The sequence below is a fragment of the Thermobia domestica genome, chromosome 10, assembly GCF_964235325.1.
Source record: "Thermobia domestica chromosome 10, izTheDome1.hap1.1, whole genome shotgun sequence".
In the NCBI taxonomy this organism is placed as follows: domain Eukaryota; kingdom Metazoa; phylum Arthropoda; class Insecta; order Zygentoma; family Lepismatidae; genus Thermobia; species Thermobia domestica.
This window is the reverse complement of record NC_137463.1, coordinates 100,121,400-100,142,672: the sequence shown is the minus strand read 5'-3', so window position 1 is coordinate 100,142,672 and position 21,273 is coordinate 100,121,400. Positions and strand designations below refer to the sequence as shown.

General features: G+C 37.3%; 2 protein-coding genes across 2 annotated transcripts; both read left to right on the top strand.

The window, feature by feature from the left end:
• Positions 1-810: 810 nt before the first annotated feature.
• Positions 811-1,359, top strand: LOC145661567 (uncharacterized). Its single transcript, XM_081726886.1, has one exon. It carries the CDS (start codon positions 811-813, stop codon positions 1,357-1,359), a length of 549 nt encoding a protein of 182 aa, XP_081583012.1.
• A 136-nt stretch (positions 1,360-1,495) lies between these two features.
• Positions 1,496-4,552, top strand: LOC145661566 (uncharacterized). Its single transcript, XM_081726885.1, has one exon. The coding sequence runs from the start codon at positions 1,496-1,498 to the stop codon at positions 4,550-4,552; it is 3,057 nt and encodes a 1,018-aa protein (XP_081583011.1).
• Positions 4,553-21,273: the final 16,721 nt, after the last annotated feature.

Below are 21,273 nucleotides of genomic sequence, written 5' to 3'. Positions count from 1 at the left end.
CAGGGAATTTGTAAACACCGCGGCAAGCAACATGAACGCATTACAAGCGCTCAAAACAGATGGACAGCTATTAGATATCATTCTTATCCAACATTTTGTGTCACGATTAGACAATAGCAGTAGAAAGGCATGGGAACTACGCAAAATTGAAACACCATTTCCCACGCTTGGCGAATTCCTGTCATTTTTGGAGAAAAGATGCCAAGGGTTGGAAACAATGAATGCGAACACAAGTGAAGTAAAGGGGGCAAGAATACATCAATCGCAAACAAGGGGTGTTAAGGGCAATCATACGAGGGCGTATGTGTCCACAGTTTCTCGTGCATGCCAGTTTTGCAAGGAAGCTCATCCTATATTTGCATGCCAATCATTTATTAAAGCGAGTGACAAACAAAAGAATGAGTGTGTTCGCAAGAATAATCTCTGTATTAACTGTTTGCGGGAAAATCATCGAGCAACGAATGCAAATCAAGTTCGTGCAAAAAATGCGGCAAGAAGCACAATACATTGTTGCATTATAATAAACAATCAAGCGCGTCATCTTCTTCAGAGGGAAGAAAGAGAGAGAATAACAGAAGCAGCAACACGCCCAATGGATCCCAAGAGGAGCAAGATAATGTTCAGGGTTCATATTGCACACTTAAAGGGTTGCATACGTCACAGGTGTTACTCTCCACGGCCATGGTGAAGGTTAGGGACAGCAATGGACAGTGGATTACATGTCGGGTCCTACTGGACAGCGCATCCCAGAGCCACTTCATTTCGGAGACATTGGTCCAGCGTCTGCATCTCAAGAAGCACAGAAGACACATGCCCATCCAAGGCATAAACGATGCTGCGTCAGAAGCACGGTTTTGTGTTGACATCGCACTGCAGTCAATGGTGACGTCATATCAGGCAAACATCAGTTGTTCAGTGTTGCCACGCATCACTGGAAATTTACCGGCGGAAAGAGTGGACTGCAAAAATTGGAAAATCCCGAAGAATATAGCACTGGCGGATCCCACTTTCAACGTTCCAGGGAAGGTCGACTTGTTGTTGGGTGCGGAAGTATTCTTCAGGATACTCAAAGCGGAACGGAAGTTGCTGGGAGAAGAGCTTCCGGTACTACAAGACACACAGCTGGGTTGGGTCATCGCAGGAAGCATCCCATCAGAATGCCAAAGAAACAGTCCAGTGACGTCATTCTTCACCAGAACCGAAGACAATCTTCACGATCAACTTCGTCGTTTTTGGGAGCTGGAAGAAGAGTTCACCAACCCTCGGACCGCCGAAGAGTCAGCATGTAAAACGCATTTCCAGAAAAAAATTCGTGCGAGACGAGACAGGCAAATTTGTGGTTCGTTTGCCATTGCGTGAAGACCGATCTGTACTTGGTGACTCATTTCAACAAGCGACAGTAAGGCTACAACAACTGGAGCGGAAACTACAGCGTCAACCCGAGCTACAAACATCATATGTAAATTTTCTTGAGGAATACGAGCAGTTGGGACACATGAAAGAAATTCAAGAATCGCAGTTAAGAGAAGAAAACGAAGGAGCAGCCTTTTACCTACCACATCACGCCGTGTTCAAACCCAGTAGTACCACAACGAAGGTCCGTGTAGTGTTCGATGCATCAGCTAAATCTACAAGTGGCAAGTCACTAAATGACATTCTCATGGTGGGGCCTATGTTGCAGCAGGATCTGTTCTCTATTATATTGCGATTTCGTGCCCACCCTATAGTGTTTACGGCTGACGTAGAGAAAATGTACCGCGCCATTAGAGTACATCACGATGACACATCATTGCAACGTATTCTATGGAGAAGAGCACCTGAAGAACCAATTCGAACATTCGAGCTTCAGACCGTAACCTATGGCATGGCTTCGTCATCATTTTTAGCTACAAGATGCTTACAACAGCTGGCGGAAGAGAAATCACATCTGTTCCCTCAGGCATCGAAAATATTAAAAGAAGATTTTTTCATGGACGATCTCGCAAGCGGCGCGAGCAGCACAGAGGAGGCTTTAAGGCTACAAGCAGAACTCATTTCTTTGCTTCAAGGGGGAGGATTCAACTTACGCAAATGGTGTTCAAATAGTGCAGCTTTGTTGGAAGCCATTCCGCCAGAAAATCGAGAAATTGAATTTCCCGTCCAGTTTCAAGATGTGGAGGGCGTCAGCACCTTAGGTCTATCCTGGCATCCAGGCAAGGACAAATTTTTCATTAAACATCGGCCAGCAGACATAATTGCAAATTCAAGTAGCATCACCAAGCGACAGGTGGCGTCTGTGGTGGCGACTATCTTTGATCCACTAGGCTTGATAAGCCCAGTAGTAATCACATACAAGTGTTTTCTGCAAAGATTGTGGTTAGAACCAATCACATGGGATGATGAACTACCACCGGAACTTCACGCAAGATGGCAACACTTGCAGCAGCAATTGGCATTCATTAAGGATATTCAAGTAGATCGTTTCGTTTTAGTGGAAGGAGAACCGGTCAGTATTGAACTATGCGGGTTTGCGGACAGCAGCGAATCAGCTTATGGAGCATGTATCTACGTACGATCAACGAATCAAAATGGTCAAACAAAAACACAATTGCTGTGTGCGAAATCACGAGTAGCACCGCTAAAGAAAATCACATTAGCCCGTCTAGAATTGTGTGCAGCATTGGTACTGGCAACTTTGCTTCATAAAATTCTACCTGTGCTACAGTTCAAGATAAACAACATTTATTTGTGGTCTGATTCCCAAATTGTGCTTGCTTGGTTATCGTCACCGCCCACAAGATGGAAACCATTTGTTGCGAACAGAGTTGCCCAAATACAGGACATGACTCAAATCAGCGACTGGCAACACTGCCGATCAGCAGACAACCCTGCGGATATGATCTCTCGTGGTGTCGAACCTGCTTCCATTCAGAACCGAAAGATCTGGTGGGAGGGGCCTCCATGGTTGTCACAGCCCAAAGACACATGGCCTTCTTTAAGAAACAAATCCAGCATTCAGGACGTTCCCGAAGCAAGAGAAAAAACAGTTGTAGCTTTGACTACACAAGAGCCTCAGGATGACGTCATCAGCAAGTTTTCCGGACTAACGAAGTTAGTACGAGTGATAGCTTATTGTCGCCGTTTCATTCACAACGCAAGAAGAGGAAACGAGCGAAAGACAGGCAGTCTATCAACGAGTGAACTAAACAATTCGCTACAGCTGTGCATCAGATTAGTGCAACAAAGGGAGTATAAGCAAGAAATCAAGGACATTAGTGCAGGTCGTCAAATCTCAGCACGTAGCCCTCTCAAAAATTTGTGCCCTCTACTGGATAAGAACCAAGTGCTACGAGTGGGTGGAAGGTTAGAAAACAGTAACCTTCCATATGAAGGAAAGCATCCAGCCATTATTCCTTCAAATTCGCATCTGGCAACACTGATTTTGGAAAATGAGCATAAAAGACATCTTCACGTTGGGTTACAATTATTAGTATTCTCTGTACGTCAACGATACTGGATCCCGAAGTGTCGTCAATTAGCAAAGAAAATTATTCATCATTGTGTGACATGTGTTCGTCTCAAGGCATCACCTATAACTCAACAAATGGGACAATTGCCATCTCATAGAGTACGGCCGGCACCAGCGTTTTTAAATTGTGCGGTCGATTATGCAGGGCCAATAAACATCAAATCAACTCTCAGAGGCAAATCGCTCAAAAAATGTTATATAGCGGTATTTGTTTGTATGTCTACAAGAGCCATACATTTGGAAGCGGTCAGTGACCTCACAACCGAATCTTTCCTTGCAGCCATGCGGAGATTCATATCAAGAAGAGGCAAATGCAGTAATATTTACAGCGATAATGGCAAAACATTTGTAGGTGCAAATAATGCGCTTAAAGAATTATACCAGATGTTACGAGAAGATACATTTCGTAAAGGGGTTGAGGAGTTCACATCTTCGGAAGGCATACAATGGCATTTCATCCCGGCGCAATCTCCGCACTTCGGGGGATTGTGGGAGGCAGGAGTGAAATCTATGAAGCATCATCTCGTCAGAACTACGAAGGGCGCGACATTGACCTTTGAAGAACTTTGTACGCTCTTAGCGCAAATTGAGGCGTGTCTCAACTCTCGTCCTATAACAAAAATGAACGACGACCCAAGCGATACAACCATTTTAACCCCTGGTCATTTCCTAATAGGCCAACCTCTTACCTCTATCCCTGAGCCAGACATAACTGACCTTCCTAACAACAGACTAGACCGTTGGCAGCAAACGCAAAAATATTTACAAGTGATTTGGAAGCGGTGTTCGAAGGAATACCTGAACGGACTCCAGCAGAGAAACAAGTGGTATTTCCAAAAGAACAATATAACCCCAGGTACTATCGTATTGTTGAAGGAAGCAAACATTCCTCCTTTGTCATGGCGCTTAGGTGTAATTGAAGAAGTGCATCTGGGTAAAGACTCGCTAGTGAGAGTTGTTACTGTACGAACTGCAAGCAGCATTTACAAACGTGCAGTGAATAAACTGGTTCCATTACCTTCCCCAGTTTCTTCCCATCAGTGACAATTATGTGTGAAAGTGTCTCATTGTTTGTTGGTCGCTTCCGACCAAGAGGGGGGAGTATGTTAGTATTTTCTTATTTCCCTTCAAAATAGTGTGTTTTCTTGACCCAAAGATGACATTGGAATGCATTTTTTGCAAACAGTCCCTGTTTCCAACTTTCACCCCAAAGACAACCGTAAAGGAAGGGAGAAGGGGGAAGTGTGTGTCCTCGCCAAGCGAAGAGGGTTTGTCTCGAGGAACAGAAGTGAGAAAAAATGGACAGTGCGAGTACGCGGGTGGTTTGTGTAGTGCGTGAAATTAACATTCAATATTAACATAAACAATCAAATTTATCATTATGCACATAGAAATATTACAATTGTGTATCAAGAACAATTAGCGTATATGCACAGTAATCAAGTGCAGTGGTGCAAGACAATGTGTTTTTATCACGTCTATTTCGGGTTTCGATTATAAATGAACAAAAACAATCTATCAAGTGAAACAATAGATTCAAGTTATTTAACTTTATTAATCTAACTTAACATGTATATATTGCTTTAATTGACTTATATCTTTATTCAACTTATATATGTGATAAATTAAATTGCTATTGAATGCGAATGCGATCATTATTCAACTCGCGTATCCGTGGATGAACCTCCTATGGAAATACAGTTCTGTTATAAATTAACAGTGGTCCTCCAACTATTGCTAATCAACCAGACATACCAAACATAAACAAACATATATATATATATATATATATATATATATATATATATATATATATATATATATATATATAATAAAAATGTACTGCGTCATTACTATTTAACCTAGAGTCATAGTCCAAACGTCATTTTCTTCAGTATAACAAGCTCTTTCCAACGGTACCACTCACATATCCATATCATACATCTAAACCGGAAAAATCGGGAAAAACAGGATTTTTTCTGAAAAAAAAAAACACTTCTTCGGAACACCTGTGCCCCTCGGGCCTGGCCCCGATTTTGCGTAGGGATCTCAAATAATTTGGGGAATATCCAAAGTTACACACAATCCGTATGGAAAGTTTCATTCTGATATCTTGAGAACTAAAGACGTGAAAAATTTTTGAAATTTGCCGTAAGAAAAAAAAATAAAATTCACGTCCCTCAGACTGCACTTAGCGCCGCCCCGGTTCCAAAAGTAATCTGGGGTGTTCTTTGGTCCATCCTTGACTTAACCAATAAAAAAAAATCCGGCTTAAATATGTGTTATAGAACCTAAATAAGCGATCAAAGACGATACTACGCCATGGTAACAAAAGTTACCAAAAATCCATAAAGGGTTAATGAACGTAGACAATATTCGGATTCTAAAACTAAGAATTGTGACTTATACGTCTTGCATCCTCGTCGTAGGCTAACTCATTCATTCCTCCTCCTCCTGTTCTTTCTTCTTTCCGTTTTTGCTGGAATGTCTCGGTCATCGAAACGCCAGTTTAATGAAATCACTACATGCATGATGAAAATCTTGAGTGTGTAGATTGACGTCAAATAAGGTGATTGTTGGAATGTGGATAAAGAAACAATCTGCATGTGTATTGATTAAGAAATACATAAAAGGAAACAATTTAACACAAAATAGACATTCTTTTATGTCTTAAATGTTAGTAAATAACTGAACTGTTAGTTGCGCTGAAAGGAAATAGAAATTAAAATATAACTTGAACATTGATCTGATAATGAGAATTCACTGCCTTTGAAATAAATAATGTTTGTCATTTTCACAGAATTTTAGTCCAATATGTCACGTTCAAAATTGGTTAATAATACACAATTCATCGTATTGGACATGATACCTTCAAACTAGTTCCTGCGTAATTCCTCGAACCGCTTAGGATAAGTCCCATACTTTTAAAGACAAGTTTTAAATCGTAATATTTCTTGTTTTTGGTTGTTTATAACTTAAAAAGAGATATTTCTCGACTTATGATTATAAGAACTGTTTTTCCCTTAATTTGCTATAAGGAATCGCCTCCCGGAGTTTGGTCACTGAATTTCTAAATATACTGTACAGGTCAAAATACAGTAAGTGCTCTGTAATTATTCTGTCTGCCAACTACAGTACATCTCAGATGTGTTTGCAAAGTATGTCATAACTTTGTTGCCAGAGTCTGAGAAGAAGAAGTGTTTTAAATACATCTCAGTGGAACACTGTTTTGATAATTAAGGCTTTGACGATATGTGCAGAACGCTTTGTGACTCATTTTCTCCAGAAAATATGTTATAAAAGTGTTTAAATAAGACTGGGGAGGGGGTGGTCACCCCCCCCCACACACACACATACAGAAGATGCAACTTTCTTATTTTATATATAAATAAAACCAATCCCAGACCTTGGAACTCTTAAAAGTAGCTCTAACAGTAAGTAGCAGTATTACAATCCCCCCCCCCAAAAAAAAAGTCCGTCCTGGATCCGCCCCTGAAATAAGGTTTTACGTTGTACAGTATTGTAGATACGAAAAGGTGTTGGAATTTTTATTATTGGACGTAAGGTATTCCGCCGTGAAGATGAGTAAACTTTCTACAAAACTGCGCTATGGTTTACAATTGTATTTCGATAAAGGAGCAAACGCTGTGCGAACTCATGAGGAAATTTGTGCTGCTTATGCACTGTAAAAAAAAAAATAAATAAATAAAACACAATTTAAACACTTTTAGTACAGATGTAGAGGGGAAATTGATTAAACAGTGTTTATAAAGTGTGCTTTGCGTGTCCAAAAGCGAAACTTCTCAAAGAACAGGATCTAGTATATCACATTTAAAACACTTCTTCGCAAACAGTTTGCAGAACAAAGTGATGACATATATTGTGCACATTTTTTTACATACATCTAGAACATACTTGAACAACACAGTATCTACAAAGGGTAAATATGTATCATCTGTAGATGTTCAAAGAGTGTCGGTATTGTTTATAGTGTCCTATGATATCTAAAATTAGTTTATATATGTTTTGCAGCGTGGACAAGATACGTTGTAAAACCCAACAGCTAAAAGATGATTCAGTTCTTTTCGTTCTGGAAACTTAAATGTTCACGATCCTTCTCGCATTGGACGCTCAACCACAGAAGAAATAGAAAATATTCTGGCAAAAGTCGAGCAAGACTGGAATTTAAGTAGCTATGATATCACCAATTACCTAAACGCCCATCACCAAACAACGTTAAACCGTTTGGAGAAAGCAAGTTACAAGGTCGATGATTGGGTACCACATGATCTGACTCAAAACATTTATTTGATCGAATTTCTATTTACGAATCTCTTCGAAGACCTAACGAGCTAGAACCATTTCTAAAGCGGTTGATCACGAGTAATGAAAAGAGGATAGCCTACGCCAACTATGTGTAAAACAAGATTGGTCCAAATAGAAGAACCTCCACAGTCTGTAACAAAGTCCACATTTACACTTAGGAAGGTTATCCTGTGTGTTTTGTGAGATCGGAGGGGCATAGTACATTACGAGCTGCTGATGGCGTGCAGAATCATATACTCGAATCTGTGCTGTGACATTTACAGTGAGTACACTTAGCAATTCAAAACAAATAATTGAAACTGGTCAACAGAAAAGATATCGTATACCACACTCACAACACAAGACCGCATACATATTTAACAATTCGTTTGGCTTAATGCATCCAAAGTATAGCTTGGACCTTGCTTCGTTCGATTATCATTTGTTTCGGCCTCTGTAGTACTACCTGAATAGTGTTAAGTTGGTTTCAAAAGAGGCTTGTGAAAACCACGTGTCACATTTTTTAAACAGAATAAACTTATGTAAGTTCAATTGCGACGGGATTATGATGTTGCCAGAAAAATGGCAGAAGGTCACAGAACAAAACGGTGCATATGAGGTTTCATAATGCCATTTTCAAATTACAATAAATGTATTCCTTATTTTGACCTCCAAGGGTTCAATACATTTCAGGAACTCGATATTTTTAGAACGACCTTCAGTGATTGTTTAACGTGTTTGAAAACGTTCTGAGCAATATCAGTGAGCAAAATAGTCCAAGAGTGTTCAAAGTGTAGCTACTAGCCGAAGTTCTGATGTGTTAAATGAGTAGACAAGCAGAAACGACTAGTAAGTGTGTAAATGGTAATGTGTAAAATCGTTGTAACACTGTTTAAAAGTAGTTTGTGTATCCGTATTCTCATTGGAGTGTGCACTGCTATAATGCCAAACTATGCCACTAACCGCATAATAAGTCAATGATATTTATTACTAGATACACGTTTTGGAGTCACTATGCTGCTATGCTACTCCATTCCTATATGTCAGCGACAGATCTCATGTCATTCACTAGGATAAGGCGTTCTGTCATGCAACAAAATCAACAGAAAAAAGGAATAAAAATCTTTCAGTTTAACGTCTCACAATTATGTCCTTTAGGCTAAGAGATAGTGATTAAAGCAAGTGAATTGTTATGGAAGAATCGGTGGAATACGAAAGTGGAAGGAAATGGGAGTATCTCGAGAAAACTCACGAACACGAAGTTGTCCACAATAAACTTACTTGGCCGGGGATCGAACCGGGACCCCACGGACCAGAGGTAAGTGCTTTACCACTGAGCTACTGTGTCTTCCTATCAACAGTCACGTACATGGAGCAGATAGATGGCACTTGAAACAGAAATTAATGTAATCCTTTTCAAAGACTTTGCTGTGAAATCACTTGATGGATACCTTATACGTTTCTATGAGTTCCTGTTGATAAAACGAAGTGTTGGATTGTCGACAGCCGCGTAACTTGGCGGTCTTCGGAAAGTTTCTCAAGTGGAATGGAACAGACTTGTTCAAACTAGGCTTCAACGTGGTATTCTTCAGTGGAAAATGAAGTACAGGGTGATAGATATCGGACAACCAATGATAGTATCGCGGCATTTCTTAAGCTTGTAAAAGTCCTAAATTCATTACCATAAACCAGAAACAATCTTCTGTAATAGTATATTATGGTCACCAGTGGCGTATTTAGGATTTTGTTTTGGGGGAGGCTATGCACAACACGTGAATAAGCACTTATATTTTTCATTTTGGGTGCCGACAAATTATAAGGAAGTTTTGCGCATAACGAATTTATTTCGGGGGCGCTTGAGCCCGTAGCCACCCCTGTAAATACGCCACTGATGGTCACTGAAGAAGTATATTAAGAAGATCATAAAACAAAGCAACAAAATAACTTTTGGGAAATTTATACTTGTACAAATAGAAAATTAGTACATGCAGTGTGAGGGTTGTATCCAGCAAACGTTCTACCTCAAACATGTGGTTAATGTTATAAATAATTGAAAAAGCTCTATAAACGAACTTGCTTTTTAAATCAATAAATATTTGATTTTCTCACACGGTATAGGTACTAGGTAGGTATGAAACGTACTCGCTTATCTTATTGCTGACTTAGTCCACCTACATTTAGTGCCTTTTGTTATTAAAATTACCCTGAAGTCTAGTTTCGCTTGTAGAGAGACAACGTTAATTTCCGGATTATGCAATGGCTATTCGTTATTCAGGATTACATTTCCTAATGTTGTTTCTCTAAATAGGTTTTCGTATGGTTCATGATTTCGAGGTAAATCTCCCATGTGTATCTATATGTAATGCAGTTTGCTGTAATTAAGATAATAGCAGTCAAAATTTCTACTCTACGTGAATAGTTTTGTTCATCTCTTAATGCTTAGTGTTGCACCAAATTGCATCGTATACAATTTATGGTGAATAGGCTAATATCAATTGAGAAATGTAATTTTCTATCTAATTGGAAATTGACAATCGCAACATGTTTCTTTTTCTCTATAAATTTCTTTCTTTTATTAACGCATTTTTAAATATTCGGGTAATGTCCCTTTTGAGCATCAAAACTATATGAGATGAAAAGAACTGTATATTTTATACTGTTTACCAAACGTTGTTATAATCATCAAGTCTAGGAGGCTCAGGTGGACAGGTTATGTAGCCAGAATGGAAGAAAGTAGAAACCCTTTCAAAGTTTTAACTGGAAGTCTAATCGGAGAACGACCATTAAGAAGACCTAGGCCAGATAGGAGGACAATATTAAGATGGATCTGGCAGACATAGGAATTCAAAACAGAAACTAGATCTAGTTGGCTAAGGATAGAAGTCAGTGGAGAATTTTTGTAAGTCCGACATTGAACCTTCGGCTGCCACAGCCACAAAGTTAGTGAGTTACAGTTCAAAGTGAGATTACTCGGGGTTCCTATTAGGGTTGCCAACTTCTGAAAATGAAAATATGCGGACACCCTCCTGGACTATGTATACTCTTAAGATCATGACATCATCGCTAGTCAAAAATGGGAACAACCTAAAAGTGGTAACTTTCCTTAAAATTGAACGATTCGGAGTTCAAATTTAATGACTTTAATTACTTTTGGAACATTTTTATTAAACTTACTTGTTCCAGTTTTGGTTGAATCAGCACATGTAATTTTTGTAGTCTACCATCGATAATACATCGTATATAAAACAGAAAGCAAATATAATTACGGTATACACAAAATATACCTAGAAAAAATAAGACTTACTAGCTTCGGTTCACTTGGGCTGGTAATGCCTCATAACCCCTACATACTTTTACTGTATCTGAATGCATTATTTAATTGGATAGCTGAGGGTGAAGCAGTGTTAGCTGCACTCTTGAAAATGTATTTCTGTTGATCTTGAGCAGTTTTTATAAGTTCAGTAAATTTTCCTGCCTTCAACTTTTCAGCAAATTTCGCACACAACAGGTTGACATCAAAGCGAATTGTGAGTTCTGCCGTAGCCATGTTCATCGATAAACGATTTCTTTCGACACTCCAAAATAATCTGAATAAAATAGAGAACTAGTGAGAGGAAAAGTTACTGAATAATTAACGTCCGGTTTTGAGGTCATACCGGACACCGGACAAGGAGATCAGAAACCGAATTGTCCGGTAAAAATACCGAGCGGTTGACAAACCTATTTTCTATCTAGGTATGTGCTATCAACTGAAATCCAACCCGGAACTAGCCATACAGAAAGCATGTGCATTAACGACTGTAACACCAGCCACAACCTCATGTAAGCTGAAACAACATACTTTTGGTAAAAAGAAATACATAAAGAAAACAAAATAAAGAAGCAAGGATCCATAAACTTAGGAACAATTCATGTTGATTAGACTTAAATATAAAACAATCGAAGAAAGAATAACACATCATGTTCAGTATAGTACTCAATTTTAAATTTTACTGGCTGCAGATGGCAAGGAAAATGATGGTAATAATAAAGCTAACACTGATATTAACAAAATATGGCGAAACATTCGAGAAAAGAAATATCCATGAAATATATCCGAAGCATATTATTATCAAGGTGCAGAAACGTAGGATGAATTGTGATGTGCAAATTAAACCTGTGACAGAAGAATGAGAAAGATTGCCGTGACTTCAGTATCCAAGTATTGTAAACACGGAAGGTACAAGAAATAGAAACACCAATTTAGCCTTAGATTTTATGCACAAGAAGATAAACCATGTAAAAAATAAGATTAGGGATATAGAAAAAAATAACAAGTAACGATGTTATGGTGTATAATACGCGAAGGAGTTTGATTGAAAGTCATTTTGTTTTCATTTTAGTGTTGTATGCGAAGGACAAATTAGTGTTTTGCATCCTGAGAAGTATACTAACCCTTTAATCTCAATAACACTCCGGGCAGTCTATCAAGTAAAGATGATATCCATAATTATTTCCATAATAATAAATGGATAATAGGTTTTGGACTATCCCTATTTTCAGATCAACTGGATGGATCATCTGCATTAATGAACTCGAACCTTTGATTCTCTACATCCAAGCCAAAATTGATGGTGATTCATACAATTGGTCTTAAGATTTTCTACCCCCGCACGAACACACCGGCAGAATAAATACATAAAGGAATTTTGATAAACAAAACTCTTTACAAAACCAAATACATAAGGAATCCTATAGGCATTACGTGACCCAGGAAGAGATATCATCTCATATTAAACTTCTTGGCATATATGCTATGCTACGCACACATACTGGGTGTATCTTTAATGATGTGTCAAACTTCAAGCGATGCTGGAGAATGACAAAAGAAGTGATTTATGATAAGAAGTTGTTATCCGAAAATTCGTCAGTTCTGAGCTGTAGCCTGTCGAAAATATACACCAAAATAGAACAAAAAAGAATAGAACTAGAGAACGAATTGTCGCAGAAAGGTCGGGTCAAAGGAAATAGTGCATTATTTGATGTGGAGATTCGATTCGGGTGCAAATTGATGAGAAACAGTAACGGCGTAAGGGTATGTTCACAGGAAATGGCCATACTCTTCGTGCCAGAGGCAAATATCTGACGTGGAAGCTGAGGTGTAATTCTCGTACGTAGAACTGTTTGAAATATCGGGAGCGAACAACAGAAGTACAGGATGTACACTCATGTCCAAAATTATTGTCGCATGTCTATAAATATGTTGTTGTAGGAATGCCATTTGATAATGAATTCACCCGGTATTTCTTATAATATTAGTATGTGTATAATAGGAAGACATGTATGTGGCAAATTTCATGTCAAAAGAGCAGTAAATAAGAACAATAAAACCTAATTAAAACTTTCTTGTCCATTTAGCAACATTTTGTTTTACTCACTCTAATTCTCGTATCTATAATTATTTTCCTATGAAATTAACCACAAATATACATTTACAGATTATACACATAGTCTCAGTATTAAAAGTATCATGCAAATTCATTATCAAATTATATTGTTACAAGAAGACAGTTATAGATATGCGACAATCATTTTGGACATGAGTGTACATAGTGATATTTGTTTGGAAAAGACATGGCTGCACTAGTATCGAAGTAGGTTGCACTAGCTATCGATAGTACAAATAGAGGTGAGTTATCATCATCATCATAAGTGGTCTACCAGACTTGGCGATCACTAACCACAAGAGAGCTCCTATACCACATAGCTCGAACATTGTTGAGATGCAAACATTGCCTTTTAATATCATCCCTGATGCATCATGGTTATGTAGTAAAGCACTCAGATCTGAATCTAGGAGTCCTGGAGTCGATCGCAAATCATTATGATTTCGTGTTGGACGACATCGTTGTACTGGTGTCTCCGGGTTTCTCCTTGTTCCGAATTCCACCAATTATTGTAGATATCAGCAGACCTGCCTTTCAATACTCTCAAGTTTCGTTTTATTCCACCTTCGCGACGTTATCGCAAATACAATGCTCCACACGCAATCTTGCATAAATCTTTTCTTGAAAGCCTATTTAATAACCCACGACAAAACACGTTTCGTCTTGTTAATAGCGTTATTCGTCACCTGTCCTTGCTTGAATATCATACATTACCTACATTGCTTGCTGCACACCCTGAGAGGAAACAACAAGGGTCTCTGTAGCTGTACGCCCGATGTAATATTACAATACTCGGAGGTCATGGACTTCATCGTTTGGCAGGCGAAGTGTTTCGTTTACTAAACTGAAGAAGACGTGTTTCTATTCCGTGGGTAGTCTCTCAGTATCTTTCTGTACTTGTGCGTTGTCTGTGATCTTGGTCGGTAGCTGGATTAGTGCGGGAGTGAAGTGGAGTTCACGTTTGAAGAACTTGTAGATATGACGATTTTTATGGGCTAGCTAATGGAAACAGTCATGCAACTGCAAAGTTGAATCACAATAGGTATCCAGACATGTGACATCCAAAGTACTACATGTTTCCGAGGCTATTTCGGCGTTTATGGGGAACAATACACTTGCGCCCATTACGTCACGACCGCAGAAGGAGACGAGCAACCAGGACTCCAGACTTTCAAGAATAGGTTCTTGATCGTGTGACAGATCGATAAGCACTAGAGCAATAACACATGAAATAGGGGTTGATCACAGTACTGTTTGGAGAGCACTCTGTGAACAACTACATCCCTATCATCCACAGAAAATTCAAGACCTGCATCCTACAGACTTCGCACTCCGTGTTGTGTTTAGTAAATGGCTAGTGCATGACACACAATTTCATGCCGCGATACTGTTCACAGATGAAACGTGTTTTACGAGAGAGGGTGTATTCAATAGCCGGAATAGCCATGTGTCGGCCGACGAAAATTCCCATGGTATCATTGTGCATAGACATCAACGGAAATTTGGGGTAAATATCTGGGAACGCTTCCATTGTAGGAGTTGAAGAACATGTTTGGAAGAAAAGAAGACAAAAACTGGTAAAGTCCACGAGACGGGACGATAAATAAGATTTTTTCGTCTCGTATCGCAATTTTTTGGAGAAATCTCGTCTCGTGATTGGATTGTTTGCTTAATCTTATTAATAAGGAAGTGATCCAAAGATGTATAAAAGCAAGGAAAACAGTAGTACGAAATGGATCGATCTGGGCCAGACCTGGGCCAACATTAGCCAACTCACAAGCCCCTGGGAAAATGACCACCGTGCACCGTGAGCCCACGGTATTTTACGACCTCCATTTTAGGGGTGAATTTAATCCCTTTTATGAGCACTTTTAAGGGGGTGTATTCGTTCTCTTTTACGACCTCCATTTTAAGGGGTGAACTCGTTCCCTTTTATGAGCATATTTTTCAACCCCTATTTTAACATAGCAGAAATTACACTGAGACTATGAACATACAGCAGAACAGATAACACATAAGAGTACATAACATAACAAGGGTGAACTCGTTCTCTTTTATGAGCATATTTTTCAACCCCTATTTTAACATAGGAGATAACACATAAGATTACGAACACATACAAGAGAAGATAACACATAACACTACGTAACACACAGCAGAACAGATAATACATAGCACAGCTAATAAAAGAACATGGCATATTTTCCAACCCTTATTTTAAGATAACAGAAATTACACTGAGACTATGAACACACAGCAGAGCATAAGAGTACGTAACACACAAGGGTGTATTCATTCTCTTTTATGAGCATATTTTCCAACCCCTATTTCAACATGACAGAGACTACGAAACATGGCGGACATAGCACAGGGGGTGTATTCATTTTCTCCACCCCTAATTGAACATAGCAGAAATTACACTGAGAGTACGTAACACACAAAAACCTCCATTTTAGGGGTGGACTCGTTCTCAATTACTTTTCCAACCCCTATTTTAACATAGCAGAAATTACACTGAGACTATGAACATACAGCAGAGCAGATAACAAACACAACCACCTCCATTTTAGGGGTGTATTCATTCAGTTTTATGAGCACCTTTTAGGGATGAACTAGTTTCCTTTTATGAGCATAGTTTTCAACCCCTATTTTAAGACAATGAATACCTATGTAACATAGCGATTCGATACGCTCTTTGAACCGTTTTGGATGAAACTCAGCATATGGGGGTTTTCGACCATGCTGATTACAAATATCATACTTATTTTTACCTGGGTCCTATAGTTTATGTGGCATACGCCCTTTCTATGACAATTTTAACCGATTTGGATGAAACTCAGCATATGGGGGTTTTCGACCATGCTGATTACAAATATCATACTTATTTTTACCTGGGTCTGATAGTTTATGTGGCATACGCCCTTTCTATGACACTTAAAACCTAATAACTCAAAAACGAAGCAACGTATTGAGATGGTATTTCCACATTTAGTAATCGACCACCAACTACTACAAGTTCCAAAATAATGACCATCGAGGTCAAAGGTCAAAATACTTAAAACCCAATAACTCGAAAACGAAGCAACGTATTGAGGTGCTGTTTCCAAATCTAGTAATAGGTCATCAACTACTACAAGTTCCAAAATAATGACCATCGAGGTCAAAGGTCAACATACTTAAAACCTAATTACTCGACAACTGAGACACATATTGAAGTGCTGTTTCCAAATCTAGTAATTGGTCATCAACTACTACAAGTTCCAAAATAATGATCGTCGGGGTCAAAGGTCAACATACTTAAAACCTAATAACTCGACAACTGAGCCATATATTGAGGTGCTGTTTCCAAATCTAGTAATTGGTCATCAGGTACCACATGTCCCAAAATAATGACCATCGAGGTCAAAGGTTAAAATACTTAAAACCTAATAACTCAAAAATGGATCCACATATTGAGGTGCTGTTTCCAAATCTAGTAACTGGTCATCAACTACTACAATTTCCAAAATAATGATCATCGAGGTCAAAGGTCAACATACTTAAAACCTAATAACACGAAAACTGAGCCACATATTGAGATGTTCGGTCATCAACTAGTACAAGTTCCAAAATAGTGACTATCGAGGTCAAAGATCAACATACTTAAAACCTAATAACACGAAAACTGAGCCACATATTGAGATGTTCGGTCATCAACTAGTACAAGTTCCAAAATAGTGACTATCGAGGTCAAAGGTCAAAATACTTAAAACCAAATAACTCTTAAATGGATCCACATATTGAGGTGCTGTTTCCAAATCTAGTAATTGGTCATCAACTAGTACATGTTAAAAAATCATGACCATCGAGTTCAAAGGTCAACATACTTAAAACCTAATAACACGAAAACTGAGCCACATATTGAGATGCTCGGTCACCAACTACTACAAGTTCCAAAATACTGATCATCAAGGTCAAAGGTCAACATACTTAAAAACTAATGACTCGAAAACTGAGCAAAATATTGAGCTGCTGTTTCCACATTTAGTAATCGGTCACCAAAGACCACATGTCTCAAAAGTGTCAACCATCGAGGTCAAACTCGAAAACGGAGCCAAATATTGAGGTGGTGTTTCCACATTTAGTAATAGTTTATCAATCACTGCAAGTTCCAAAATAATGATCATCGAGAGCTTGTAAACGGAGCAACGGATAAATTTTGTACAAAGCAGAAAAAGTGAAGGAGGAATAAATTTGAGTGGCCTATTGAATTTTGGACCAACGAGAAATGTCATTTTTTCTAGACCATGTTCTAATATTTAAACAAACGAAGGGGTGAATTTGAGTGACCTATTCAATTTTGCATCAACGAGAAATAATTGCGTATTTTAAACAAACAATCGGATAAATTTAACCGGCTCAGAAGTTCAATACTATTTTGTACTCTTGAGTGAGCTTTCCAATTTTGTAGCAAGAAGGACCATTTTTTAAACTAACTCAGAATTTCATTTCATTTTTGTAATACTCAAATTTGGATGGAGTGTTTAGTTTTGTACGAACCAGAAAAATTTGATTGGATTATTTCCTTAGGTACCAACTGGAAAAAGTGAAGAAGAGCTACTTTAACTAGCTCATTATGTACTGTTTAAAGAAACGAAAATTGACCATTATGTAACTTTTGAACTACTGAAATGTTCTATTTTTGTATCAATCAGAAAAAAACGAAGAAGAGCCATTTTAACAAGTTCATAATTTCGATGTTCTACTTTTTATACCAACGAGAAAAAATGAACTAGCTGAATATTTAAATATACGAAAGAATAAATTTCGGTGACCTAATCAGTTTTGTACTAAGCAGAAAAAGCGAAGAAAGTAAAATTTAAATAGCTCAGTATTTATAACGAAGGAATAAATTTGGGTGTTCTACAGAAGAAAACGGGGAAGGGCCATTTTATTTAATTTTGTAGTACTCAAAATATACAAAGATATAAATTTGTGTGACCCATTCAGTTTTGTACTAAGCAGAAAATTTGTTGGTTTTTGTGCTCTACAAATAAACAGAGGAAAAGCAAAGAGAGACCATTTTATGTGTCTTTTGTAACGAAGAAACAAATTTGAAGGAGGTTCATTTTAACTAACTGAGAATTTCTGTACCTTTTTGTACTATTTAAACAAACGATGGGATAAATTTGAGTGACCTGTTTTTTGTACTAACCAGAAAAATCGAAGAAGGTCCAATTTAGCTAACTCAGAATTTATGTACCTTTTGTACTAGCCCAATGAACGAAAGAAAAGCAAAAAAAGTTTAAAAAATAATTGAATCGTTGAGCAATACACAGTACCTTAGGACCCTAACTGCAGCAACATGGAACTTTGAAAACTTCTGCTGTGATTCAAAATGGTCAAGTGTGCTGTTACGCAAATTGCTATGTAGTCTGTTCTACACAATTATGACTCAACTCTGGTTTGTTAAATCTCACGTTCAATATTTTATGAGCCTTTCTTAGTGACGGGAGAGGCAATTTAAATTGTTCTCTGGATGACACAAACATATACAAAATGTAACACCACAAAGGTTTAAAATTCTGAGCTGTTTTCTTCTGATTGTTACAAAAATGAAATAGAGTAATACAAAATGGTATAAAAATACCTAGCTTGTTATAATGAACCTTCTTCCCTTTTTTTTCGTGCTTTTTCTGCTTGCTATAAAAGTGAATAGCTCAAACAAATTTGTTTTTCTATGGTTGGTACAGAAAGTAGACCTTCTCCGCTTTTTTAATTGCAAACAAAATTTCTTCATTCTTCAATAGGTCACTCAAATTTATTCCTTTGTTTGTTTAAATTGGGTAGACCAGCTGAGCTATTTAAAATGGTATTTCCTTGCTTTTCTCGATTTGATACAAATTTTTCAAAAAGGCATAAAATTCTAAGTCAGTTAAAAATGATTCTCGTTGGTAAAAAAAGAAATAGAACACCCAAATTTGCTCTTTCGTTCATTGGGCTAGTACAAAGGTACCTTCTTCGATTTTTCTGGTTAGTACAAAAAACAGGTCACTCAAATTTATCCCATCGTTTGTTTAAATAGTACAAAAAGGTACAGAAATTCTCAGTTAGTTAAAATGGGTCTTCTTTGCTTTTTCTGATTAGTACAATTTTGTTCTTTCGTTAAAATACTCAGCTACAAAATTAAATAGCTCACTCATATTTATGCCTTCGTTTATTAGACTAGTTAAAATGATCTTTTTTTTGCTTTTTCCTTTTGTTTGTTGAAGTTGACACAAATTATAAAACTCCAAAATGGTACAATATTCCATTGTTTATTTGAGTAGTAAAATTCTGAACCAGTTAAAAATGACATTTCTCATTGGTACAAAATTGAATAGGTCACTTAAATTTATTCTTTCGTATATTCAGCTAGTTCATTTTTTTCTCGTTGGTATAAAAAGTAGAACATCGAAATTATGAAGTTGTTAAAATGATCCTTCTTCGGGTTTTTCTGATTGATACAAAAATAGAACATTTCAGTATTTCAAAAGTTACATAATGGTCAAATTTGAGTAAAATGGTTCATGTTCGCTTTCTCAAATTTAGCCCTTCGTTTTGTTTAAATAATACAACATGCACTAGAAATTCTAAGCTAGATAAAAATGGCATTTCTCCTTGGTACAAAATGGAATAGATCACTTAAATTTATTCTTTCGTATATTCAGCTAGTTCATTTTTTCTCGTTGGTATAAAAAGTAGAACATCGAAATTGTTCTTTCGTTCATTGGGCTAGTACAAAAGGTACATAAATTCTGAGTTAGCTAAATTGAACCTTCTTCGATTTTTCTGGTTAGTACAAAAAAACAGGTCACTCAAATTTATCCCATCGTTTGTTTAAATAGTACAAAAAGGTACAGAAATTCTCAGTTAGTTAAAATGAACCTCCTTCAAATTTGTTTCTTCGTTACAAAAGACACATAAAATGGTCTCTCTTTGCTTTTCCTCTGTTTATTTGTAGAGCACAAAAACCAACAAATTTTCTGCTTAGTACAAAACTGAATGGGTCACACAAATTTATATCTTTGTATATTTTGAGTACTACAAAATTAAATAAAATGGCCCTTCCCCGTTTTCTTCTGTAGAACACCCAAATTTATTCCTTCGTTATAAATACTGAGCTATTTAAATTTTACTTTCTTCGCTTTTTTCTGCTTAGTACAAAACTGATTAGGTCACCGAAATTTATTCTTTCGTATATTTAAATATTCAGCTAGTTCATTTTTTCTCGTTGGTATAAAAAGTAGAACATCGAAATTATGAACTTGTTAAAATGGCTCTTCTTCGTTTTTTTCTGATTGATACAAAAATAGAACATTTCAGTAGTTCAAAAGTTACATAATGGTCAATTTTCGTTTCTTTAAACAGTACATAATGAGCTAGTTAAAGTAGCTCTTCTTCACTTTTTCCAGTTGGTACCTAAGGAAATAATCCAATCAAATTTTTCTGGTTCGTACAAAACTAAACACTCCATCCAAATTTGAGTATTACAAAAATGAAATGAAATTCTGAGTTAGTTTAAAAAATGGTCCTTCTTGCTACAAAATTGGAAAGCTCACTCAAGAGTACAAAATAGTATTGAACTTCTGAGCCGGTTAAATTTATCCGATTGTTTGTTTAAAATACGCAATTATTTCTCGTTGATGCAAAATTGAATAGGTCACTCAAATTCACTCCTTCGTTTGTTTAAATATTAGAACATGGTCTAGAAAAAATGACATTTCTCGTTGGTCCAAAATTCAATAGGCCACTCAAATTTATTCCTCCTTCACTTTTTCTGCTTTGTACAAAATTTATCCGTTGCTCCGTTTACAAGCTCTCGATGGTCATTATTTTGGAACTTGCAGTGATTGATGAACTATTACTAAATGTGGAAACACCACCTCAATATTTGGCTCCGTTTTCGAGTTTGACCTCGATGGTTGACACTTTTGAGACATGTGGTCTTTGGTGACCGATTACTAAATGTGGAAACAGCAGCTCAATATTTTGCTCAGTTTTCGAGTCATTAGT